Raw genomic sequence first — 26,376 nt, 5'->3', positions numbered from 1 at the left:
TTATTATCTTTTCGAAATTATACCGTTGTACTATTTTTAAAATGACAAATTAGTCCTGCTTTCTTTATTGACTAGACAAATTGCAGAGAGAGAGAGAGAGCGACAATAATATGCTTGAAGCGTAACGATTTCATTCCAAACCAACAATTGTCATCAGTCATGGCATTTCAATGCCTTGTCAGCTGGAGCTGCCGATGCATTCATCTGCAAATGTAGATTAGTGTTTCTGTTTCTGTGAATTGTTTTTTTTTCAAGGGTGTTGGAAGAAAGATATGTGAAATTTTTTTTCGTTGTAATTTTATAGAAAATTTGAGCATTGCAATATTATTGTTTATTCATTAAAACAACATCATTTGAATTAACAATCTAGATTGTTTTCGCTGAAAATGATGTTCGTGTATTTCATTATGTGATTGAACGTCAGTAAATTGTAATAATTTTGAATATATGTTGATTAGTTGATTAATTAATTAGTTAATTTAAATATAAGTTGAATGTGAATATATGTAATATTTAACGTATTTCATTACAACGATAAAATATAATCATGGAGTACTGTAATTTAAGTAAAATCAAGTTAATATTGTATACGAGATTTCTATTAAACTGTAATTGGTTTTTTGAAGAACAGAATTTTTATTGCATTGTCATTTATTGAATTGTTGTAGAGTAGATAAGAAATGGATGACGAAGAAATTGATAGAGACGTGGCGAACAGTGTGGTACTTAAAGATAATTTCACAGAATTACTTGTACGTATCAAATCTGTAGTCACCGATTTGCCAGTTGAAGCGGAACGCGACGATATTTATCATTTGGAAGCTTGTTTTGAACGATTCGGCCGTTTGTTGGACGAATTCCAAGTGAAGCCAAGTTTGTTGGATCCGGTGATGGTTTCCGTATTGCCAATATTGATTGGTTATATTTTGGATCGGTCGACCAGTTCCACGTTGCGTGATGAAAGTTTCAAATATGCGCATCAGTTGGTTAAAGTGCGCGGTGAGAAAGCTTCGTTGAAGCATTTTCCACGCGAAGTGAACTTGCTGAAAAATGTACTGTTGATGCTTGAAGAAGTATCTTTGGACAGCCGGAGCCGGTGTACGCACGAGAAGGCTTCGGTGTTGTTGTTGTGGTCGATCGTCTTGTCCAAAGTGCCGTTCAATTTGGACAACGCCAAGGAGATGGTCAGCGACGAACAGTTTGTTGGCGGCTATGCGCAGAAAATTTTCGACTTGGCTTTGCGCTGGTTCCACGGTCGGGGTAAGGAGCAGCTGTTGGCCGCCCGTCTGTTGGCCGAATTGGTCACCAGGCCGGACGCGATTTATCGTCTGCCGGACGTGTTGAAAATGGCTGTCGACTGGTTGTCGACGATGAAATCAAACGAAAATAGTGAAAAATTGTCAGTGGCGATATGTTGGACGGAATTTTTGGCGGCTTGTTTGAAAAAAGCTAGTCGACGTGTGATGAAAAAGCACGCGAGATGGCTTCACGACCAGTTGAATGCGCTTCCGGATTTCGATTGGAAATCGCAGGACGTTTGCATGAGAAAAATGTGGTCCAAGTTGAGCCAACGGATCGCCTTGGTCATTTTGAAGCCCAAGCTGAACGACGAGCAACTCTATCGTCGGGGGATGTTGAACAAGTTGGCCAAAGAGAACGACGACGACGCTGACGCTGACGACCAGTTGAACAAGGAAAAATCCCCAAAAGTGCCCAAGGTGGTCGAACAGATTGCCGTTCGTTTGGTGGACATGCTGCACGACCCGAGCTGTTTGGTGCGGTGGTCGGCGGCGAAGGGTGTTGGCCGTTTGGCGGCTCGTCTGCCGTCGAAGCACGTGTCGATGTTGGTCGATTGGATTTTGGAGTTGGGTACGAACATCGCGGCCTGCGCTGACGACATCCAAGGAGTTTGTCTAGCGTTGGCCGAACTGTGCCGGCACGGTCTGATTCCGACCGACAAGCTCGGACAGGTCGTTAGCTTGGCTAAACAGGCGCTCAAATTCGACCAAATTGGCTGCGCCCTTTCGTCCAGTGTTCGCGATTCGGCTTGTTACTTGTGTTGGACGTTCGGTCGTTCGTTGACCAGGAAAGCGATGCTTCCGCACGCCTATCATCTGGCTCCGCATCTGATCGTTGTCGCTCTGTTCGACCGTGAGGTGACATGCAGGCGTGCAGCGTCCGCTGCTTTTCAAGTAATTAGAAGAAAAAACAAATCTATATTATATAGATTGTTTTTTCATTCACGTTGTATAATAAGCTTTCAAATTGTAGGAAAATGTCGGTCGACATCAACTATTTCCATACGGCATCGAAGTGCTCACTGCTGCCGATTATTATGCCGTTAGCAATTTGAAAAAATGTTACGGCGAAATTGCGCTGAAAGTGGCCGAATACGGGGAATATTTGAGGCCGATTATGGAATGCCTCATTGAAAAACTTTCCCACTGGGACGAGCAGATTCGCGTTTTGGCCGCCGGCACGTTGGCCGCTTTGACACCGTTCGATCCCTGTTACATTGCTGTTCAAGTTTTCCCCCAACTCTGGAACCAGTACCACAAAGCTCACTTCTTTCCCAAGCACGGTGCAGTGGTCGCGTTGGCCAAGCTGACCGTGTCGTTGTACAATGAAAAACACGCGTTCGCCTATTTGCTGGCCGGAGAGCAGGGGTTCAGAAATTTTCAACAACGTTGGAAAGACGAAGTCATGGATATTCCAAAAGAAATATCCGAAGCTGGTCTGCTGTTGAAAACGTACGGTTTTTCCTACATGACCGCCATTTGTGATTTGATCGTCGAAGTCAGCGAAAGCGGCATGCCGGTCGAGAACGAAACGTTGGAATTTTGGTTTGGATTTTTGAAATCCCACTTGACCGACGCCGACGAGACAATCAGGCAAGTGAGCGTGAAAGCGCTGCGGGCCGCCTACCACGCTTACGCCGAATCGTATTTCGCGGCCAACACCCATCAGTTGATCCAATATCCCGAACTGTTGATTGGTCGATTGGAGAAGCCGAACTCGGAAATGGACTGCGTCGGTGCGGCGTTGGAATTGAGCTGCTGTTCGAATTTGATGTTCAATTTGCAACAGGGTCAGGTTGTTCACGCTTTGTCCGACTGCTTCGGCTACAGCCGAGGTTCCAGGCGAGGTTGGGTCAAAGCGAGACAGGCTTGCTTGAGCGCGATGTTCCACGTGGCGGTCAGTTTCAAGCTCGTCGGCTGGAAGGCGGACGTTGCCCAGACCACGCTGTTCGCCTGCGACTATTTGGAAGTGCTCCGTTGCCACGCGTTAGCCATGGAAGATTTGACTCGTACGGTGGTGGGCGACGTCGGCATGGTGGTAAGAAAGGAAGCGTTGCAGAATTTGTGCGAACTGGTGCGCCACGGGGCCAGGGCCGAAGGCATGCTGTTGACGCGCTCCGACTTGATGGTTTTGTTGACGCAGAATTTGTTGCAACAGTGTTTGGATGTGAACCATTTGCAGCGGAAGTTGGCCTGTTCTGTGATGGTCGACATGCTGAAAATAGAGCCGCCGAGACCGTTTTTGGTGAACAGGGACGACTTGGAGCGGGCATTTTTACAAGAGACGGTCGAGTGGATTTCGCCGGCCCAAGCGTACAGACGGTTGATCGGCTTTTTGGAAATGCCAGCTTTTCAAAAGCATCTGCTGTTCGCATACGTGTTGGCGATCGGATCGGAAAGTCAGACCGTGGCCGAAAGTGCGTTGGTCAGTTTGATCGACTACGCGTCGTCGTTGCCGACGATCAGTTTCTACATGAGTCGGTTGATGGAAAATTTCCTTTCCCTATTTCACAAATATTCCCACATCCCCTGGCTGTTGCTGCTGTTGATGAAAGCGCTGCAGAAGATTCTGTCGACGGGCATTTTTCCCAAACATTGCGAAGAAGTCGAAGATTGGCAATTGAGCAGACTGTACTTTGCGGTGTCGAAATTTTGGAACGACGAAAAAGCCGACGCGACCTGCAAGAACGACAACAAGACGATCACGAAGAGCAAATTGCGCATGCTTCGGGCGGTGGTCGATTTGTGCTGCGAATTTATGCAGTATACCAAGTTGCAAGCGGCTTCCGAATCTCGACAGACAATTGTCGCCCTTTTGTCCCATCCGTGCTTGAATGTCAGACGCTACGCGGCCAGTCGACTTTACGAGACGTTGCTCTGCTCGGATCCGGACTCGTCGGATGAGAAAAATTGCCAAGCAATGGAACTGTTGGAACAGACCGACTGGTGCGCACCGGTCGAAGATTTGGAACCGCTTTGTCAAAAATTGAACACTTTGATCGAAATTGACTTGACCACTACCGTCGATGCAATCTGACCGATTCATTCACTTGCTTCTGAGGGATATTTGAAAAAGGTTTTTGTCTTACTTTTTTTTGAAACTTAATTCTTCTTATCTTACTCACTCACCCACTTACTTGGTCATTTGTTTTTTGGAAATTTATCCATTTTAATGTAAATTTATGTACTTTTACTCACTTTTTGTTTGCTTTTTCAGTTTAGAATGAGAGAAATAAATTTGCATAAAATTACTCGTTTGCGCACCAATCCGCTCAGTGTTCGATTGTATGTATTATCACCGAACCGGAGAAATTTGCCCCAAGAGACGGAGAAAACAATCACCATTGTCCATCACATTACCGTAATTGAGTAAGTATTTTTCATTTGTTAATTTGAATTTCGTTTTTTTTCTCACGCTATATTGTGGAAGGTTTGTTTTCTGCTTTTTGTACTTTGAAAAATTTTTTTTCAAAAAGCTCCCTCAAAATTTCTATTTGTGCTGAAGATTCATTTCAAAATATTTTTTTGCAGTCGTAATTTATAATTAATTGCTGTTGCAAACATTATGACATTTGGTATGGGGAAAAATGATTCATTGTTAAGCGTTGACGTGAAACTGTTGTTTCTTGATAACGTTACTAATTATTACTGTATATTTTGGTACATAATGTTTTTGCTGAAAGCATAATTTGGCATTTATTATTGATCGATCATCTGCGATGAAAGCATCGTTTTTTTCTCTCAATTTCATTTCCAATTTGTGGCTATTTTATTCTAATTTGTCTCAGTTTGAAAATCAGTAGCTTTTTTTTGATAAATGAAGAATAATAAAAAAATTTTTTTCCATTATACATACAATCAATCCCGTTTGCGTTATTTATTGTAATTTTATTTTTATTATTATCATTTTTTCCCTCAGATCAATACCTTTTCAGAGAGTATAATATAGTTGGAAAGTTTTCAACAAGCAATGACAAATGAGAGTAGTAGTTGTGTAGTAGTAGTAGTAGTAGCAGTAGTATAAGGGGTTTGTTGATTCGAATTTTGTAAGTTTGTTCGACAAATGTGCAGGAAATGAGAGAAATGTTGAATAAAAATCATTTTCAACAACAAAAAACAGATATATATGTATATGTATATGTGAATAAAACCGTCTGATTAGTTAATTTAAATTTTCTTTTTGTTGAAAAATGAAAAAATAACATAAAAAGTAATTTTATAAATTAGATCCGTTTCATTTGAATGATGTTAAAAAATATCTATAATCGTTGTCGTCATCGTCGTTGTTAGAGTAGCATTAAAAAAAGAATATTCAGATTGAAAGTTTGATGATTTTCTTTTGCATTAGTGAATTTTGTAATTTCAGTTTTAGTGCCAATGCTATTTGTTAATCATCCATTGTTCCATTGGTACGATATATATAGATTGGATTTATTAATTTTCATTTTATTTTTATTCAAATTCACTCGATCGACTGTGTAAAATGGTGATAATGCATTTTCTTTTTTTTATTGAAATTTTTCTTCAGCTTTGCCAAAAGCTGCATTGCGATATGCAGCCAGTTGCTTTTTCACTGTTGGCAATGCTAACTAACTCTAGCATTCACCGAGTGTGAAAGTAATGTTGTGAAAAATTTTCAATTTTCTCATAACATGCATGCTTCTTCTGCTTTATAGCTGAGAGTATTTATTTGTTTTTTTTCTTGTTTTTCAACATATATTTTTTATTGAAAATTCTTGCTGTAGATGCGGTTGTTTTCAAAATAAATCTTTTATAAATTATTTTAATAAATTTTTCTCAAACATGACTGATGATGATGATGTGAGTAACAGAAGTTTGCTTTCGTAATTTGTGATGTATTAGTTATTGGAGAATATTATTGTGTTTTATTTTTTTTCTAGAACAAGAAAGTGAAACATGGTGTATGAATTTCATTGATTCAGAAATGTGCTTGTCATTGTTTAAGATCATTTCTTCTTGTAGTTTTATTCAATATTTAATCTGTTTGATGGTTGGTGCAACTTTAAAAAAAAACTTAAAAAACCTGAATGAATTATTATATATTGTATATCGTTTTATTTCAATCACATCAATTCATCTTGCAGACGAATAATGATGAGGGTAAATAAATATATTTTTCAAATTTATTATTTTTAGTTGATCACATTAATTTACACAACTCTGTGTTGGAAAATTTCAAATATTTTTCTTCTATTGCATGATATTATTTTTCTGCTTTTTCTCCCTTTTGCTTGTTCCTTCTGCTCATCATCAAGTTCTCATTACAATTGTGCAGATGCTTTCTTGTATCGAATGTAGAAATGTGATGAAATAAAAATATCTAGTTTTTGCTTAACAATTGCAAAAGTTAGAAGCAGTTTTTTTTCTGAACCAGTGAATAGGTACAGATTTACAAAAATATCCGTTGACAATATGAAAATTTTGAAAAGCTTTTATTGTGTTCATTGAAATTTAGCTTTGTTCAACGATTTAACAGACGGGGACGTGTGAATTTTTCGTCCAATCCGTCCGTCTACAATGCCGAAAGAATGGTGTAAAAATTTTCCTTTAAATCAATCAACAATCAATGTTGGCATATTAATATGTTCACTTGAATGTGGTTCTTTTTGTGTACAGTATTTTATTTTCAAAAAGAAAATTAAATTCTTACACAATGGGGATAAGCTCCAAGCTTGTCTCGTTTTATTGTCAAATTTTGACCAGGTTTTACCTGTTTTCTGCACTAGCTTTGTTGCTTTGTTTTCAACACCAAATACATCTATATTTATATGTACATATATTTGTTGTATAAAAATTATGATTATTATTATTATATTGTCATTTGGTATAGTTTTCTTCAAGTGCACACAGACTGACTGATATATTCAAAATTGACTGAGCATATTTTGAAGTTGTAGAATTGATTCTTCTTCAGAGTTGCCCATACTGTGTCTATTGGTAAGGTTTCGTGTAGCCTTTTTTTCTAAAATTAGCCGTTTAATTGTTCATGCTGAGCTTTTGTGATGTCTATGATGGATGGTGGTGGTGTTGATGATGAAAATTTATCACTGATGAAGTTGCATAGCAAAGCAATCTCTGCTGAATTGTGCGCAAATGGAGAAAATAGATCTTGAGTCGTCGGGTCGATTGCGAAATGAATTTTGCTCACATAATAATTAAAATTTCAGAAGGGCAGTTTTATTTGTTTTACATTTAATAATTGTGCACGACAAAGCATATATTATTATTATTCGACCATTTGAAATTTTGCAAATGAACACCAGATTCTTGTTTGACGTTCACCTTTGATGATTAATTTAATTGTTTCAAAATTGCATTATACAGTAGCAAGTTTTTATTGTCTGTGAAAAATTGATAGCATTTTTCAGCGCTACAACTGCAGTCGGTTGTGAAAATGAAACATAATTGCTTCTAAATGACAAAAGTGCAAGCAATGCAGAAACTGTAATACAAGCCTGTATTCTTTGATGTCGAAAGCTAACTATTGTATTTATATGTCTATTTATAGAATTTTTTTTCTTTTCCTTTTTTAAATCTAATTATAAATGAATGCAGTATTTGGAAATCAATCAGTTTTCGAATTTGAATAATTTTTCATGAATTCGATCATTTGACCGAAAGATTTGTCCAGTTGAAATTGAAATTATTTGCCTATTAAATGGGCAGTCGTTTATGTTTGTCCAATGTTCAGAATTGTTAATTTTGGAAAATTTTTCAAAAATCACCTTATAAAAACTTCAATTATTACAATTTATTGCAATTTTATTTTATCAGCATCGTTCCATTGAAAAACAGTATGTGGCATTTTAACTGTGAAATAATAATAAACAAAATGTATGAAATGAAAAAAAAACTTTCATGTAAGCAATTTTCTTCCACCAATTGTGCATGTTTGAATTGTAATGTTTTAATTGATTTCATTTCACTTATGCAAATTATTATTGTTGATAATTACTATTAACGCATACGTGATATGTTTTGACGCAAATTCTGCAAATGAATTTATTACGCGTTGATAATTTAATTTGCCAAACTGTTTTATAAAATTGTTCTATTTTTCTAAACTATTCAAATAATAAGTAAATTTTCAACTTTTGGGCTCATTTATTAATTAAATTGATTGTATGAGAAAAGAATATCATTGGCGCTGTTGTGTTTCACACAAAAAAATGGAACATTTTATTTATTTATTTTTAATAATCTGTGTGCTTATTGTTACTTTATCGATTGATATGTAGTTTGCAATAAGTTTTGGCCAATTGGTTTTTATAGTCACGGTTTCAGTTAGCCATTATTTATCAAGAAGAATAATTGCATTGTCATCATCATCATCATCATTATTAATTTAGAGTGTTGTAAAGTCGACTTATAAACGACAAATTGTAACGACGGCAAACTTCCATGTTGATTGATTAGAAATTAACGTCCAGATTAATGAGACTATTAAGTAGTAGATGATGTTTAGTTTTTTTTTTCATTCTATCACCTTAAGCTTCATTTGCCATTTCTTGCTTGCTTTTGGTTGCTTTAGCTAATTTTGATCGACCGGTCAGCAGCCATCTGTGTGTGATCATCGATGATGTACATACACATTTAGTAGAAAAATTTGTTAAAATCAACACCAAGCGTGCGTTTTCACTTATTCTACAAGCAAGTTGGCATAGATAGAGGAGGGAAGGGAAAATCGAAAATCAAACTATCAGACGAAACGAATGCATTGGTCGGTCATTGTCAACATCACTGCTTGTTGCATATATGCACACATATATGTATGCACATATCAACTAAATGTGCATGCATACATGTAGAATTTACAGTTTTCCTGAGGGATAATTGTATGTTTTTTTTAAATAAAATAAAATAATCCAATTTTTTATTTTTAGGCAACTGAAAGAAAACGAAAGTGATTTGTGTAATGTACAAGAATAAGAAAAAAATTGATTGAAGAACAACATTAACGAGATTGAAGAAAATTTTTGAAAATAGTCGTTAAAAAAGAAACAAAAACGGCAGCTTGCAGATTTGAATAATTTTCCATTTTTTCTTTTCTTTCTTCTCAATCATGGCAAAAGATCCGGAAAAGGGTTCTGATGAACCGATTTTCTATTCTCATAGTTCACAAAAACTTTCCGAACCGAATTTTGTCAGTCGAACAGTATCGATGGATATGGAAATGCAAGCACCGACGATTCGCATTTATCAAAAGGAATTGTTGAAAAAGCGCCTTTCCAGACCCAGCTTAACCGACTTGCACGAATCTGTCGATTACATCAGTGTCAGTGAAGGCAGTTTATTCGATGAACCAGTATGCAATTTTTATTTTTTGTTTCTATTTCAACCATATATGGAGGATTGTATGGTTGATCAATTTTTAGGATATTTCTACCGATGGACCAAATGCAGGCACTTTTAAACCACCGGATGCGAAAGTGAAATTTGGTTGGATACGGGGAGTTTTGGTAAAGTTTTGTTTGATTTAATGAAAAAAAGAAACTATTATCAATTTAACTATTGAATACATAATACATATATATGTGTATGTATAGATTCGATGTATATTAAACATCCTTGGTGCAACTTTGTATTTGCGTCTTGGATGGGTAGCTGGTCAAGCTGGAATCGGTTTTGGCACGTTAATTGTACTATTTAGTACAATAATTACAACGCTCACTGCATTGTCGATGTGTGCTCTTTGCACAAATGGTGAAATACAAGGAGGTAATATCAGTTTGAATAATTGAACGTTGTTGGTTGTTTACCACAGACCACAGTTTCCATTCTTATATTCTTATTTTTTTTGATCTTGTTGTAGAATTGAATCGATTGAAATTGATGTAATTAAAATGAAATACAATTTATTTTTAATTTAATTGTTCTTAACCAATAATAAAGTAAGATTTAAAGATGACATTTACTATTTAACTTCATTCACATTTAGGTGGGGCCTATTTCATGCTTTCGAGATCCCTCGGACCAGAATTCGGTGGAAGTATGGGTATGATTTTTGGCTTTGCCGATGCTGCTTATTCAGCAATGAATGTGATCGGCTTTGCCGATTCGATTCAATTCTGGCTGAACGTAAGGCTCGTCTGCTTTTGTTTTCCATTTCACGCTCATTAAGAGAGAGAGAGAGAGAGATTCGTTTCAATTGTCGTTGGATGATTTTTTCTCTCGTCGCAATTTTGCAACAACATCTTTCTTATTCCATCCATAGTGGGCGATTCGTTTCCTGTTCCCCAAAATGATTTTTACAAATACTATACATTACTATCTCACAACAAGTTAGTTAATTAATAATTAGTTGGGATTAAACAATTTTATTTATTTATTTATTTATTAAAGTAGTTAAACTATTTTTTATAATAAAAGTTTTTTGATTGTTTCTTTCAGCAAGCTGATTTGAAAATCATCGACGGAGGAATCAACGATGTTCGTATTATTGGTGCTTTGACGCAACTTTTCCTATTCACCGTAGTGATGATCAGTGTAACTTGGGAATCGAAAACCGAACTCGCCCTGCTGGTCATCATCTCCATCTCCTATGTGACGTTCATTGTTGGCACTTTTCTGCCTCCAACCGAGCAGAAAGCGGCTCGTGGTATGACCGGCTACCGTTTGTCGACATTTTATGAAAATTTTCTACCCGGCTGGTATGGCGAAGATGTTTTCACCGTGTTCGGCGTATACCTTCCATCGGTCACCGGCATCATGGCCGGAGCGGGAATTTCCGGTGATTTGGCCGAACCGAACAGATCCATACCCAAAGGTACCCTGCTTGCCATTCTTCTGACCACCATTCTCTACCTCTCTGGTATATGGCTAACTGGTGCTACTTGTTTACGGTATTATTATTTATTGTTTGTTTCGTCAGTTTTATTTTATTTTATTTTATTTTAACTTTCAGCAATGCTTCTGGCAACATTACTGATTTGTACAACGGTAATTTGACCGCTTGCGCGGCTACGGGAACTTGTGCATACGGTTTGCTTCATGATAATCAGGTATAAAAAAACAATTTTTTTTTCAAATTTTATTTATTATTATTTTTTTTCTTTTGCTTCATTCTGTAAAAGTGTATTTGCAACTGTAAAAGTAATTTCTGGATACTTTGACTTTTTTCGATCGAAATGGTCGATAGTATTTCTACTAGGTGATGGAAATGGAAAGTGCTTTTGGGCCACTTGTTTCGGCAGGTATTTTTGCGACCTGTTTGAGTTCTTCATTAACTTGCTTAATTTCGTCGCCGCGTACAATTCAGGTGCAATTGACTTGTTAAATTTCAATTCAAATTTTAAATTTTGATTTTCAGGCAGTTTGCAAAGATCGTTTATATCCGTATATACATATTTTTGGCCAAGGATCCGGCTCTATGCAAGAACCTCGTCGAGCGACCGCTCTTGTTGCTCTTATTGGTTTAGCGGTGATTTCTGTTGGTATTGAATTTTCGAAAAATTTATTTATTTGACAACAGTAGAAATTTGTTCATTTATCAGGCGATTTGAACACTGTTGCACCGTTGATATCGAATCTTTATTTGGCGTCGTTTGCCTTGATCAACTATGCATGCTTTGATGGATCACTGGCCAGGTCGCCTGGATGGCGACCGGCTTTCAAATATTACAACATGTGGCTATCATTGTTGGGCGCTCTGCTTTGCACTGCGGCAATGTTTATTTTGCATTGGGCTACAGCACTCGTTACGTTGGCTATCATCAGTGCATTGTATGTGTATCTGTTGCACAGACGACCAGGTAATTCTTTCTTTATCATTTGTACAATTAATTTTTACTATGATCCACTCGTATGTATGGGATCTTTTCTTTTTATTATTTTTGTTGAAGCTGTCAATTGGGGTTCCAGTGGTCAAGCGCACATGTATACGAAAGCTTTGCATGATATGCTTCATTTGATGAGCACTGAAGAGCACGTGAAAAATTATCGTCCCCAAGTGTTAGTACTAGCTGGCAATCCTGTCACTCGTCCATGTATGTTAGACTTTGTCCGCAGCATTACAAAAGATATAAGTTTGATGGTTTGCGGCCATGTGATTGTCGTAAGCGATCAGTTTTTATTGGAAAATGCATATATTATAATAATTTTTTTCATTTAAAAGCTGGAAAATCCATCAGAAATTTGTCATATGCTCAATCAGTGGACGGTGCTGATGTACGGTTGGCTTAGACGACGTAAAATCAAAGCATTCTACGCTCCGGTTGTAATTGACAATTTTAACAACGGTATTGAAATGCTATTTCAAACGAGCGGTATGGGTAAGCTTTGTCCAAATATTGTTTTTCTCGGCTACAAATCTGACTGGCGTACGTGTTCCAAAAAAGAGATGAGCAATTATCTTTGCATTATACAGTAAACGAAGTTTTTTTAATTGTTAATTAAAAAAATTAATTAATTTATTTATTTATTTAGTGAATGCTTCAATCATGATATGGCTTTGTGTATTTTGAGACTGAGTTCTGGGTTTGATTTTTCTGATTTTATTGAAAAACACGATTCGGACGGTGCTGAACTGTTGAATCCGTTGATGATTAAACAATTTTACCGGCCGAGAATCAGCACCGATGATTTGAGCACGTTGAACAACGGCAATTCGTGCAACAAAATCCCATCGACCGAAACTGCGGAAAAAAGTGGAAATGCCAACAAAGAGCCAATAGCAAAGTGGAAAAAGCTACTGAACAGTGGAATAATATTTGAAAAAGATAAAATTCCAAAACGGCCCGTCAACAATAAACAATCAATAGCTGCCAAAGGTCTCAGTGTAGCTATAAATCAATTTCGGCGTAAACGTAAAGATGCTACAATAGATGTTTGGTGGCTTTCTGATGACGGAGGTTGGTGACAATTTTTTGTTGTTTGTGAAATGTACAATTGAAATTGCAATTATTTATTCTATAATTATCATTTCCATTTGTATTCTGCTGTTTCTATTTTTGTTCTTGTTCAGTTTGTTCAGTTTATTCAATTGATGTGTAATATGTGTTTGAAAATTCATAATTTTCATTCAATTCATCTTAATTGCTATATTTATTCAAGTGGACTGACTACTGTGGTTCTTTTCTAGGGTTGACGTTGTTGATTTCTCACTTGTTAACGCAAACGAAATCTTACTTGGAAGGTGCCAAGTTGCGTGTATTCACCAAAGCACAAAATGTGGACAACATTGTCGAAGAAGAGAAAAAGTACACATTGGAATATTGTACAATATAGTGATAATTATTTGTTTTTTTTGGTGTTAATCGACTGATGTGGTTTTTTTTACAATAATATTTAGCTTGAAAGCTTTATTAGCGAAATTTCGCATCTCCTACGCCAGTGTGTACGTGTTGCCAGATCTTTTGACCATTCCGGCTAAGGCGACTGTCGACAAGTTTCACAATTTACTGAAGGCATTTATGGTGGATGAAAATTCGAGCAATTGTGATTTTCAATTGGGTGATCTGTTCATAACGGACGAACATTTGCGAAATTTGCAAGGAAGAGTGAGCAGATAAACACACATCTCGCATTGAATTAATTATGCTTCATGAATATGAATATGAATATGAATGAATTTCTTGTTTTTTTTCTTTTATTTTCAGATAAATCGACAATTGTTGGCTTATGAACTTCTTCAAAAACATTCCAAAGAGGCAACATTGGTTGTTGTTTCGTTGCCAGTTCCACGTAAAGGTCGAGAGCCAGCTTATTTGTATATGACTTTTCTTGAAATGTTGTCGCAAGATCTACCACCGGTGTTGTTTGTGAGGGGCAATCAAAAAACTGTTCTTACTTTTTATTCTTAACGATGCATGTTTGGAAAAAGAAAAAAAAGATACTAATAATTTATTTTCCAATGTTGAACTGATGCTGATGTCGAATAATGGTAATGGTAATTTTTGATTGCTTTTCATTTGCTACGACTTTATACTACTGGACAAATGGGCAATGTCGACTTCTGTTAGCTAACGAACAGCATTGTCGTCGAACAAAGCTCTGCTTTAGTCCAGTTGCGTATACTGCTAAATGGGACGTTAATCAACAGTTGTGCACTTAGATATTTCTTCTTCTTCTTTCTTGCCTTTATTGTTGAATATCACACTACTGACTGGGTGGGTGATTGGAAATTTTTCAAAATTCATTTTTTCTCATTCTCGTTGTTGATACGATTTCCATAGTTCATCGATACATTCATTATCATATATTGCGAGAACTGATTCGAAATATAATTCCGTATAAATTGATGATTATGCAAATGTGTATAATAATTTGTTCTCAGTAACTTGGAAATGATAAAGTAAATTTTTCTTTTATTGAACATTCATTTGAAAACAATTATTCATTCAACTTTTATCACTTGATTTTGTTATTTTATGAATCGGAAAGATGAACCGAAATCTTTTTTCTTTTAACTTTGTCGTTTTTATAATTTCATTCTATTTGTAACCATGATTGACAATTTTATTGATAATGACATTATGCAAACAAGTTTCACTCATAATTGAGTGAGTGATATGATACGTACAGTACAGCGATTTTCTAAATTTAAAGCATATGAAAATTTTCTAATGAACCAACTGCTGAAATATGCCATGCATTCGCGCATGAACCTAGGCTGGTATTTGCTCCATTATTAAGAGTAGTAAAAATTTGGCGTTGATTTTTCATTAATGAAAAGTTAATGCGTTTTTATGTAATGCTACTTCTGTATTATTATTATTATTACTATAATCGTCTTTATTTGTTTTCAGTTGCCACTTATACATTGGCTGATAATAATTATTTATTAAAAATTTACACTGTAATACAATAAATCTTGCAAATCACTTACTACTGTATTGTAAATGAAGAAAGTTACTTTTTCGGGTGTTTATTTAAAAAACTTTTTTATCATTTCTGTGCTAATTTGCATTCAAGTTGAAATAATTTTTCATTCTATTCCATTACATTGCATTATGTTCAATTATGGTTGTTTTTTTACGAACATGAGTTTTGAAGATAATGTTGCTATTTGCTTCCAGTGTTGTTCAGTTGCATATTGTTGTCGTTCAGTTTCTGTTTTTCGTTTATGGAAAAGTTTAAGTTTTAGAATAACAAGTACAAAAGCACAAAATGTTGAACTATCTTTTCGGAATGAAAACAAAAGAATTTGTTTTAATCGCTGCGGACACGATGTGCATGCAACAAGTCTGGATGATGACAGAAAGTATAGTTTAATGTTTGCAACATTTGAAAATAACTCATATCATGCATTCTTCTAAAACTAAAAATTTCTTTTAGCGGATAATAAATTTTATTTACCGACCGATTCTTGTGCAATGGTAGTCGTAGGCGACGGCGGTGAAGCTGATGTCTTTGGCGAATATATCGAGCGGAACATGCACTTGTACAATTTTCGTCACGGTTCGTTCAGATTTGCATGATTTATTATAATAAACGCGATTAATTTTGTTCAATCTAGGCTTCAAGTTGAGTCCAAAAAATATTGCCGCATTTGCGCGCAAGACAATCATTGACCGTCTTCGCACTGCGGTAAGTAGATGTGGAAAAATAAAATGTCATGGTAATATCATTGTTGAATTGAATTTATCGTCTCTTCGCGCAGACCCCACACCTAGTGAACATGATATTAGCCGGCTATGACGAACAAGAAGGTCCATATTTATCAATGATCGACTATTTGGGTACGCAGTTCACCGGTCCGTATTTGATGTTTGGTTACGGCGGTTTTTTCACTTACAGCATACTGGACAGAATTTACAACGAAAGTAAAAGTTTTCCTCAATTGTACAGTATTTCATTAATTACACTGTTTTTCTGTGAATAGATTTTACATTCGAAGAAGCAATGGATGCGTTGAAGGCATGCTTTCAAGAAGTAATAATGAATGATTTGTTTGTTTTCTACTAATGAAATAAATACTTGGTGATTGTTATTGTTGTACTTCAGGTTCGAAAGCGTCTGATTGTCGATGTGAAAGCGTTGCAAGTGAAAATCATCGATAAAAACGGTGTTCGTGATTTAGAAAATATCGTTTTGTAAGCACTGATTGGAAACTTTGATAAAATAATATTAAATTTTTTTGGGAAATTATTTTTTAATTTCCATAGAACAACAAACAGCATTAATTAAACGTGGAATAATATTAATTAATTTAATTAATCTATGCGTTCTCTTTTCGTTTACCCACTTGTGGCAAGACAGGAATTTGAAAAACTGTTTGGCACGTTGAGCATATTGGTTGAAAATTGCAAAATACTGACAAACAAGCAGAACAAACCCAGGCACATTCGACTAAATTGTGATGACAGCTACAAATTGGACGATAATCGATAACTTTGGTTTTTGGAATTTGGAACATGTTGCGCAGATCAGCATTGGACAAATAATGGACCATCAGGTGGGGCAACAAAGCGCCGATGTTGTCCACCATCATGTACAAGCCTCCGGTGATGTCGCAGGCTTGTTGCATTAGTGCTAAATTTTGACCCAACGAAATGCAATCGATAATCAAATTCTGCTTTTGTGCGGTGAAGAAGACGTTCATCAAATTTACATACTCGTCAGTGGTATCGTCGCTAAGTTTGACAAGCAGAATTCTTCCACTGATCTTCGATTCGTCTTTCGACTTTTTCTGCCTATTCAAATAACAAATACACTGTGCCAAAGCTGGCGACAAGCTGGTTCGACAGCTGAAGTTGGATTTACAATTGGCGGCGGCGATGTGTCGGTTTTCTCCAATCATCCCAATCATACCGTTTCGAATGCGTTCACTGATAATCGAAATGTCGGTTTCGAAATTTCCACTTTGCAATTCCGATTTGGTTGGATGGAAAATGAGACGATTGCGGAAACAGACACCAATCGCCAATATACGATTTCGCATCGACATGGCGCTGTAAGCTTTGGAAAATGCCGTGATCGAGCTCGTGTAGGAACCGATCACAAGACCCCGACTATCTGCCGCCATTTCCATCAACCTGCCCAACCATACTGGATTCAAGTCGACAATTAGAAATAAAATATTTTCCTTTTCATCCATGGGAAACCAGAGAACAGAAGCGCACAATTACCATCTGCTCGACAACGTAAAGGCGGTACGGGTTGCTTTGTGAAATGAAACAGCACAGAATGAACAGAATTTTCCGCCCACACCTAGCCGTCACTGAAATAATTTCACTATCTATATATATATATATATATGTATAAGTTAAATTAATAATGTAGTATAAAACAAAGCGCAATTACCACCACACCTTGCGAATCACTCAATTACATCAATACAGTATTTAAAGATAATCAAGTAAGCCTTTTTACCGACAACTATGTGAAATTTTTACCAAATTTTGTAGATCATTTTGTTTTTGTTTCTCAATGAAAGAATTGTTAAAATTTGACAATCCGTTTTGTTTTTGATCGTAAGAAATTCTCCTTCACTTGAGAAAACACTTGAGAAATTGTGCGACGTTGATGTTTGCTTTTCCATTCAGTGATTGTTTGTAAATTTTATTATTAGACAATTGATCAACAAATTTTTAACATTTCCATCTGTTCTGATGCGATATTGTTGAAAAATTGTTCGACTGAAATTGATGCGATTATTTTGTCCTCTGTTCGAAGTTTGAACTTGATTTTCATACAGAATGAAATGCAGGATTTTTGGTTGCAATGTCAGTTGGTGATTAGCTTTGGCTGAATGTGTTAGTTCTGGTCGATGGCCGCTGGATCTCATCTCCAGTAGGCTAGATGTACGTTGTAAATTTATTTTCATGTATTCAAACCGCGTACAAGAAGCACACGATCTCTCAAGTCCTGGTCAATTGCAACAGTCGCACTGCCAGTAAGTTGTAGTGATTTTTGTTGATTGCTTAAAACTGTTCAAATTAAATTCCTGATTTTTCTTGATCTTTCGAAATCATCTACGGGAAACAGTAGAATGATGATTTAAAATCAAATTCACTTGCTTACGCTATTTGTCACGATGAATTTGTCAACAATAGCGTGACGTCGTTCGTGCCGATTGTTGGTCCTTTGTTCTCTGTTTATCGAATCATCTCTGCTTCTGTTGGATTTTCCCTTGAATAATAGTAATGTACAATTATTGTTTTGTAATTTCGTTGTTCTGTGAAAGAAAAGGTTTTCAAAATTGACCATTCATCATTTCGTTGGTTGCCTGTTGGCGACCAGAATTCCTAGCCGACGTTTCCATCGTAAGCAAAGGAGAGAGAGAGAGAGAGAGAGAGCAATGCTAGCTAGCTTTGCCTAGCGACACACACGCTAACGTTGTGAGGTTATTTTTATGCTAGCTGACTACGACGACAACGAGCTAGCTAGCTAGCTTGGCCATTGCTGTTTTTCCCAAGGCCGAGCCGAATGTGTTGAAGTGAAGATCGATCAGCTTGTGAACTGTTTCTTTCGCATCGGTGGTGATTTTCTCTTGGTTTCTTTTTTCCAGCTTACCACTTTGTGGACGACATTAAGCATGGCATCGTCGTCCAACGATCCGTCTACTGTTGTCGGCATGGATGTCCAAAATGTTACCCCGAATATTAAGCCAAGGTCCGTTAATGACCACACTTGATTGATATAGTTCAATTTGAATATACGACATTTATTGATTCTTTTTTTTTCTCAAATTCAAAACATTCATTTGTTTGTTTGTTTGTTTGTTTGTTTTGCTTTTAAAAATTGTATTCCGAACAGGAATAATGTATTGTTATCATTAATTGAGTTGAATGCTTTTTGTGAATAGAGAGTTGTTTTGCTATTGGGACTAGTAATAAAGGCGAGACCAACTACAACTTGTTACAGGAATAGTTGTTGGACCACAAGCGGTCATGTCGTCCCGAATTGGGGACATGGCCGACAGCAGTCATTTCTTTCATGTCGGTTCTGTGTTTTGGTCATGGCACGGAAATGTTTCTTCTTCTTCTTCTTCTTCTATTTGTTGCTTTTTCATTGTTTATTCGTCGTTTTAATTTTATTTATTTTTTGTTTTGATATTTTATTCCAATTAGAAATGGGCGACTGACAACAAGGGACGTTTGTTTCATGCCAAATACGGCGGCCGTGATCAGCAAAATGTTGAAAAAATTCAAAAAGAAGCGAAAGCGCAATCCGCAAGATAATGGTAAAGTTGTTTTTTAAAGTTTTACTTTTTATTATTTTAAAAAACATTAAACTGATATATGGTGTTCTGTATATTCTTTTTTTTTACTTTAATATTGGACAGTTTCTGAAGTTGAACGACGGCTTCGAGCCAACGACCGTGAATACAATGAACAATTCGACTATGCGGTATTGGAAAATTTCAATCTGCAAATTTTACTTTTCTTTAATAATAATATTATTATTATTATTCAGAGAAATTTCATACGCACATCCAAGTACAATCTGTTCACATTTTTACCAAAGAATTTATTTGAACAATTCCAAAGATTGGCCAATTTTTATTTTCTTATTCTTATGATATTGCAGGTAAATTTTGTTTGTTCCTTGTCGATTTTATTTCGTTTGAAACTGTAGTTGGTTGTTTTTTCAAGCTTATTCCACAAATTTCTTCTTTAACATCTCTGACCACCATTCTTCCTCTCGTCGCTGTACTGTCGTTGACTGCTGCCAAAGATGCTTTTGACGATTTGGTAATTATTCATTTGTTTATTTATTTATTAGATCCTTGTTACCTGTTATCGTTATTGTTATTTTGATGAATCAATTCAATTTGATGAATGCTGTGTCAGGATGAACGTGCTGATAACTTGACTGTTTTTGTCTAACTATACTAAACTAGTAATTGAAATACGAACTGGTTCGTGATTTTCAATAATCAACTTCTGTCATGATACGCATTCTGTTACAGTAACCCGTAGGGTAATTTTACAACGGCAATTGTTTCTTTTCAAAATAAAATATCATCAAATTGAACATTTTCTCATTTAAACATAATTAATTGGTAGTGGATAAAATACTCTTTATGATCACAACGAGAAAAAAATTTAATTGTTGTGTAATTTTTGTTAATTTTGATATTTTTTAAATATTTTTGTAAAGAATGCTCGAATGAATTATGACTATTATTAATTGGTGGATGACTTTTTGTTAATGATGTTGTACTTGTTGACATTTTATTAGTGTACTTGTTTTTTTCCAACTTCTCATGATTTTGTATGACGTGCGTGGGGGATCTTTGAATTGAAGCATTATTTTGTTTGTTTTCAAAACAAGCTGAATTTTCCATTTGAAATGAGATTTTAAATGAACAATTGATTTTGTTGATATCAAAATTAAAAAAAAATCTGAAATGTTGTTACCGTTTTCAGTGTTAATTAGCTTAGTTTTTGAAATGAAAATTTTTTTTTCTTAACAAAATTTTTATTTATCGATGGTATTTTTGTTGGGATGTGTTGTGCGTTCATTTTCAAAGGAAATAAAAGAACAATGTTTGGCATGTGTGAAATTGTGATGAGTATTGGAAGAATATTTAGGAGAACGACGAGTCGTGAGAATGTTGTGAATTTGAGCAATTCGAATCTAGCTAGGAATGTGTTAATTGAGAAAAATTAAGCAATGAGAAAGAAGATTTGATGTGTTGTTGTTGATTGGTTGATTGCAAAGATTGTTTTTTAATTGGAAAATTTTAGCAGAGGCACCGAAGTGATAATCAAGTTAACAATCGAAAATCGCAAGTAGTACGAGGTGGTCAAGTGGTCGAAGAAAAATGGCAGAACGTTCGTGTCGGGGATGTGATTCGAATGGAGAATGACAATTTTGTTGCTGTACAAAAAATATAAAAAAAGATTATTTATTTGTTTGTTTGTTTGTTTGTTTGTTTGTTTTTATATTTTTGATTTTTGCAGGCAGATTTGTTGTTGTTGTCGACAAGTGAACCGCACGGTCTTTGTTACATTGAAACGGCCGAACTTGACGGCGAAACGAACCTCAAAGCGAAGCAAGCTTTGCCGGAAACGGCCGCGATGGGCGACGATTTGATTCAAATTAGCAATTTTGACGGCGATATCCAATGCGAAGCGCCGAACAATTGTCTCAGTTCGTTCCAGGGTCGTCTGATTTGGAAAGAGAAAACCTACTCGTTGGACAACGAGAAGATGCTTTTGCGCGGTTGCGTGTTGCGCAACACGAAATGGTGCTTCGGTGTGGTCATTTTTGCCGGCCGTGATACCAAGCTGATGATGAACAGTGGCAAAACATTTTTCAAACGCACCAGCTTGGATCGTTTTTTGAACGTTCTTATTATTGGGGTAAAATTAATTTTCCATCCACCGTATATGTGTATATTTATTATTATTATTAATATTGTTGCAGATTGTCTTGTTCTTGTTATCGATGTGCATGATCTCTGCAGTGTTGTGCGGCACTTGGGAATGGACGACGGGTAAAAATTTTCAAGCTTTTCTACCGTGGGATTCGTTTGTCGAACAACATTCGACCACTACCGCGACGGTTGTTTTCATTGCTTTTCTCGTCTTTTTCTCTTACGCAATTCTTTTGAACACTGTAGTACCAATTTCTCTTTACGTCAGGTTTGTAAAAAAAACCAAAAAAAAACTTTGTTTTTTTCTTTGTCTCCCCTCCCCCCAGTTTTATTTGATTGAATTCCACATTTTAGTGTCGAAATAATTCGCGTCTGTCATTCTTGGTGGATCAATTGGGACGAAAATCTCTACTACGCGCCGATGGATACGGCGGCCAAGTCGCGCACTACAACACTGAACGAAGAGCTCGGGCAAATCCAGTACATTTTCAGTGACAAAACTGGAACTTTGACGCAGAATATTATGACATTCAACAAATGTTCTATTAATGGTGTTCTTTACGGCGACATGCCTGAACAAGTGGAACAGGATAAAGTTCGTGGAAAAGGAGGGGTATGGTATTGGTGTTGGTGGGGGGAGGGGGAATGCGTTTAATTTTGTTTGCTAATTTGTTTTGTTAATTTGGTTTTTTTTCTTATTATTATTCAGGCTCCACGCCCGATTAGCTTTTCCGACAACAAATGGGCAGATGATAAATTTGTCTTCTACGATCACAAATTGTTAAAACATACCAAACAACGACTGGCTGCTGTCGATGAGTACTGGCGTTGTTTGTCCCTCTGCCATACGGTCATGTCGGAAATGAAGACGAACCGTTTGGAATATCAAGCCCAAAGTCCGGACGAGGCGGCGTTGACAATCGCGGCTCGTTGTTTCGGCTATGTATTCTTGTCCAGAACGCCCAGATCGATAAGCGTCGAAGTGATGGGCGTCGAAGAAGAATACGAATTGTTGTGGATTTTGGATTTCAACAACGTTCGCAAGCGGATGTCGGTGATCGTCAAGAAGAACAACAAAATCCAACTCTACTGCAAAGGTGCTGATACGGTAATTTTGCGCCGAATCACCGCCTCACCTGCTGATCATCTCTACTCGACTACCCAGGTATAGGTACATTTGCCTACTTTTTGAGCTAGAGCGGGGTTGGGGGGGGGATTGGCTGGATGATAAGTGTGTGGATGAGGGGTAGAAAACAAAAATGATATCCCATCCAATCCATACACCTTTTTGATTTCTAGGCACATTTGGACAAATTTGCCAGCGACGGCTTGCGCACACTTTGTCTTGCCTACAAAGAGATCAGTGTCGATTATTACGAACAATGGCAGAAACGATGCCACGAGGCCAGCTTGTCGTTGGAAAATCGACAAGACAAAATGGACGCAATTTACGACGAAATCGAGACCGGCATGACGTTGTTGGGCGCGACAGCGATCGAAGATAAATTGCAAGACGGTGTACCGGAGACGATTGCCAATTTGATCGCGGCCAACATCAAAATTTGGGTACTGACCGGCGACAAACAGGAGACGGCAATCAACATTGGATATTCGTGTCGTCTGTTGACGGTCAATTTGAAAGAGGTGTTCATAGTGGACGGGTCGAAAATTGACGACGTTCGTTTCCAACTCGAACGCATCGAACAGCAAATTTGTCTCGGCAACGGCAACGGCAACGGCAACGGTGATCCGATCATCGTAATGGCGAATGATTCGAATTCGTCCTGCAACGTCGTTGGTCATACATCCGTCGATCGTTTGGACGGCTATGCGCTGGTGGTCAACGGTCACAGTTTGGTCCACGCGTTGCAGCCGACTCTGGAATTGCAATTTTTGAAAGTCGCCACCGCCTGCAAGGCGGTCATCTGTTGTCGAGTGACTCCGTTGCAAAAAGCTCTCGTCGTGTCGTTGGTCAAACGGAACCAGAAGGCGGTCACTTTGGCCGTCGGCGACGGTGCCAACGACGTGTCGATGATCAAAACTGCCCACATCGGTGTCGGCATATCCGGCCAAGAGGGTATGCAGGCGGTACTGGCGTCCGACTTTTCCATCGCCCAATTTCGCTACCTCGAACGTCTGCTGCTCGTCCACGGTCGTTGGTCCTATTATCGCATGTGCAAATTTTTGCAATATTTCTTTTACAAAAATTTCGCCTTCACGCTCGCCCACTTTTGGTTCGCCTTTTTCTGCGGCTATTCGGCTCAGGTGATGATTATTTGTTCAATTTTATTAAATCTTTTCATTTTTATTAATTACTTTTAATTTTTATTTAGACTATCTATGATCCATTGTTTATTGCTTGTTACAATTTGTTTTTTACCGCTTTACCAGTTATCGGTGTTGGAGTGTTCGATCAGGATGTCAGCGACAAAAACAGTTTGCGGTATGTACTTGTTGTTCATATATACAATTTGTTATTCGATGAAACAATCAATCTCAGCCGGCTTGATTATAAGTGATCAGCTTTGCTGGTTATCTGTCAGATGAGCCGTATATTATTATGTGTTTTCTTTTTTATTTTCATTTTATTTTGGAGAGGTGATTTTTTTCATTTCTATTTTGAAAATTATCGCACAATAAATAATAAATAATACATCTAATTTTACGTTGCTGTTTGTTTCTTTTATTATTAGTTTATAGTTAGAGACTGTAAAGATGAAGAAAGGAAAAAGAGTATTCAAAATTTGTATCGTTTTATTTGTTTTCTTTCAGTTATCCCGAACTGTACATTCCAGGACAGCAGAATCTTTACTTCAACATGCGCATATTCACGTATTCCGTGTTGAGGGGCTTTTTCAGTTCGGGCGTTTTGTTTTTCATTCCCTACGCCGCGTTGAGTGAAAATGTCGACTTCGGTGGCAAAAGTTCCGCACAAAGCATGCAAGCACTGTCGTTTACCATATTTACCGCTCTGATTGTTACTGTGACGGCGCAAATTGCGCTCGACACTGCCTATTGGACGTTGATCAACCACATTTTCGTCTGGGGCTCGTTGGCGTTTTATTTTTTCGTCGCACTTGTCTATTACGAACTGTTGCCTTTCGACGTCCTCCACCACAACGGATACGGTACCGCTATGGAGATGTTCGTTTATCCAAACTTTTGGTTGTCAATTTTGCTGATTGTTGTACTGCTCATGCTGCCCCACGTACGTCCGATCAGTGAACGGATTTGTTCGTCACTCTTCACAGTCGAATCCAAATTGCTAGCAACTTATTAATGCTTGCTGCTTATATTTCAGATATCGGTACGGTTCTTCTGGGTTGACGTGTTTCCGTCGTTGTCGGATCGAATACGCGTCAAGCAGAATTTGCGTCGTCTGCAAGGGCGCCTTTCCGAAGTGCCATTGCAATCGTTGACTACGGCCAGTTCACTTCGACGTCGTCGAGCTTCGACAAGATCAAGTTACGCTTTTTCCCATCATCCTGGATTCGGCGAAATGATTACCAAAGGTTTGAATATGAGACAGTGGAAAAACGAATTGAAACTGTCGACAGTGATCGAAACACTTCGACGCAGTTCGACAAGTATCAACAGAGATCCATCGACAACTTGCTCCACTGACCAACAACCGAATCTATGAATGCAAATCTTTTCTATCTGTCTACTTTCTCAGACAAACTGACAATTTCAAATTATTCCAAAGTTATTATTTTACTGTATTTTTTCCTGTCTTATTTTTATTTCAAGCAACATCTACCGACAACCAACGTCTCACGAATATTCATTCATAACAATAATAATAATAATAATCTGTTTTTCTTTTTAAAATATATACAACTCAAAAAGACAAATTGTGTAAAAACAATTTTCATCTTTCAAATCGTATTATTTTTTGCACATCATATTAAAATATATCTTTTCATTTCATCATGATGATCATCAGACTGTTGTTTCTATTCTCTTTTCTCTCTGTTGAACACGAGCAATTGCTTTACATTGAAAATGCAATGTGCATCATTTTCCTTTTAATATACAGAAATTAATACTGTTATTGATGGAAATCCTTTTTCGTGCATTTGTCACAGGGTGAAGATTATTAAATTGTTCAACTGAATGCGCTTCTCATTTTCTGCAACTATTTATTGTTTTTCTACGCAAAAATATTTTATCATCTGCAGCATTCATCCATCAGTCATCATGGTTGTCCTGCTTTTCATCAGCAAGCATTATCCTGCATTATGAATAATTTCATTAACAAATTGTCAAGTATGTGATTTTTTATTTTTATCTCTACTATTTATTACCTTATAAACTTTTACTATTAGTACTTTATAAATGTCTACTATTTTTACATTATAGTAGGTTTAAAATGTAGCTGAGGTTAGATTTGGCGAATGTAAAGTCGACGTTTGTAGCAAGCTTTACTTGCTAAGCAAACAAACGGGAAGGCAATGAACGAATGGAAATTTGCATGTTAACGAGACACGCCTAATAATGATGAAATAATTTGACGTAACTTCCGCTTTAAAACTTTAATAATAACTTTATTTAATTTACTTTATTTGGGCTAACCAATCGCTTCTAGATGTGCGAAGGAATATTATCCTTAATATTGTAAAGTTCTATCTCATATCTTGTTGTTTGTTCGATTTTGCATCAACGGACGTAGAGATTGTTTGCTGAGAATAACGAAAAGTAAGCGTACTACATGTTTAGCACAATTTTCATGGAAATTTTGATTTGCGGAAAGAAAATCAAATATTAATCATAAAGTATATAACTCATCGA

General features: G+C 36.8%; 5 protein-coding genes across 5 annotated transcripts; all 5 read left to right on the top strand.

The window, feature by feature from the left end:
* The first annotated feature begins 680 nt into the window (after positions 1–680).
* Positions 681–4,335, top strand: Tsp_03497 (putative tubulin-specific chaperone D). Its single transcript, XM_003379798.1, is given in 4 exon segments — positions 681–2,192; positions 2,272–3,093; positions 3,141–4,043; positions 4,063–4,335. 4 exon segments carry the CDS (start codon positions 681–683, stop codon positions 4,333–4,335), a joined length of 3,510 nt encoding a protein of 1,169 aa, XP_003379846.1.
* Positions 4,336–9,381: 5,046 nt separating this feature from the next.
* Tsp_03496 (solute carrier family 12 member 2) lies at positions 9,382–14,119 on the top strand. The gene is made up of 14 exons (XM_003379797.1): positions 9,382–9,624; positions 9,695–9,778; positions 9,866–10,037; positions 10,258–10,397; positions 10,710–11,161; positions 11,224–11,320; positions 11,629–11,739; positions 11,794–12,070; positions 12,161–12,351; positions 12,433–12,641; positions 12,744–13,168; positions 13,399–13,516; positions 13,609–13,816; positions 13,916–14,119. The coding sequence occupies exons 1-14, from the start codon at positions 9,382–9,384 to the stop codon at positions 14,117–14,119; spliced, it is 2,931 nt and encodes a 976-aa protein (XP_003379845.1).
* Positions 14,120–15,298: 1,179 nt separating this feature from the next.
* Positions 15,299–16,355, top strand: Tsp_03495 (proteasome subunit beta type-2). The gene is made up of 6 exons (XM_003379796.1): positions 15,299–15,524; positions 15,594–15,716; positions 15,775–15,845; positions 15,919–16,039; positions 16,141–16,190; positions 16,263–16,355. Exons 1-6 carry the CDS (start codon positions 15,299–15,301, stop codon positions 16,353–16,355), a joined length of 684 nt encoding a protein of 227 aa, XP_003379844.1.
* A 262-nt stretch (positions 16,356–16,617) lies between these two features.
* Positions 16,618–17,328, top strand: Tsp_03494 (hypothetical protein). The gene is made up of 2 exons (XM_003379795.1): positions 16,618–16,778; positions 16,881–17,328. Exons 1-2 carry the CDS (start codon positions 16,618–16,620, stop codon positions 17,326–17,328), a joined length of 609 nt encoding a protein of 202 aa, XP_003379843.1.
* A 3,422-nt stretch (positions 17,329–20,750) lies between these two features.
* On the top strand, positions 20,751–25,228 carry Tsp_03493 (probable phospholipid-transporting ATPase ID). The gene is made up of 10 exons (XM_003379794.1): positions 20,751–20,855; positions 20,954–21,055; positions 21,170–21,571; positions 21,636–21,853; positions 21,940–22,198; positions 22,295–22,750; positions 22,885–23,850; positions 23,919–24,028; positions 24,358–24,793; positions 24,887–25,228. Exons 1-10 carry the CDS (start codon positions 20,751–20,753, stop codon positions 25,226–25,228), a joined length of 3,396 nt encoding a protein of 1,131 aa, XP_003379842.1.
* The last annotated feature ends 1,148 nt before the right edge of the window (positions 25,229–26,376 follow it).

The sequence above is a fragment of the Trichinella spiralis genome (genome assembly GCF_000181795.1).
Source record: "Trichinella spiralis strain ISS 195 chromosome Unknown Scfld2, whole genome shotgun sequence".
Taxonomy (NCBI): domain Eukaryota; kingdom Metazoa; phylum Nematoda; class Enoplea; order Trichinellida; family Trichinellidae; genus Trichinella; species Trichinella spiralis.
Note: the sequence above shows the minus strand (reverse complement) of the source record. Positions and strands in the feature narration are given on the sequence as shown.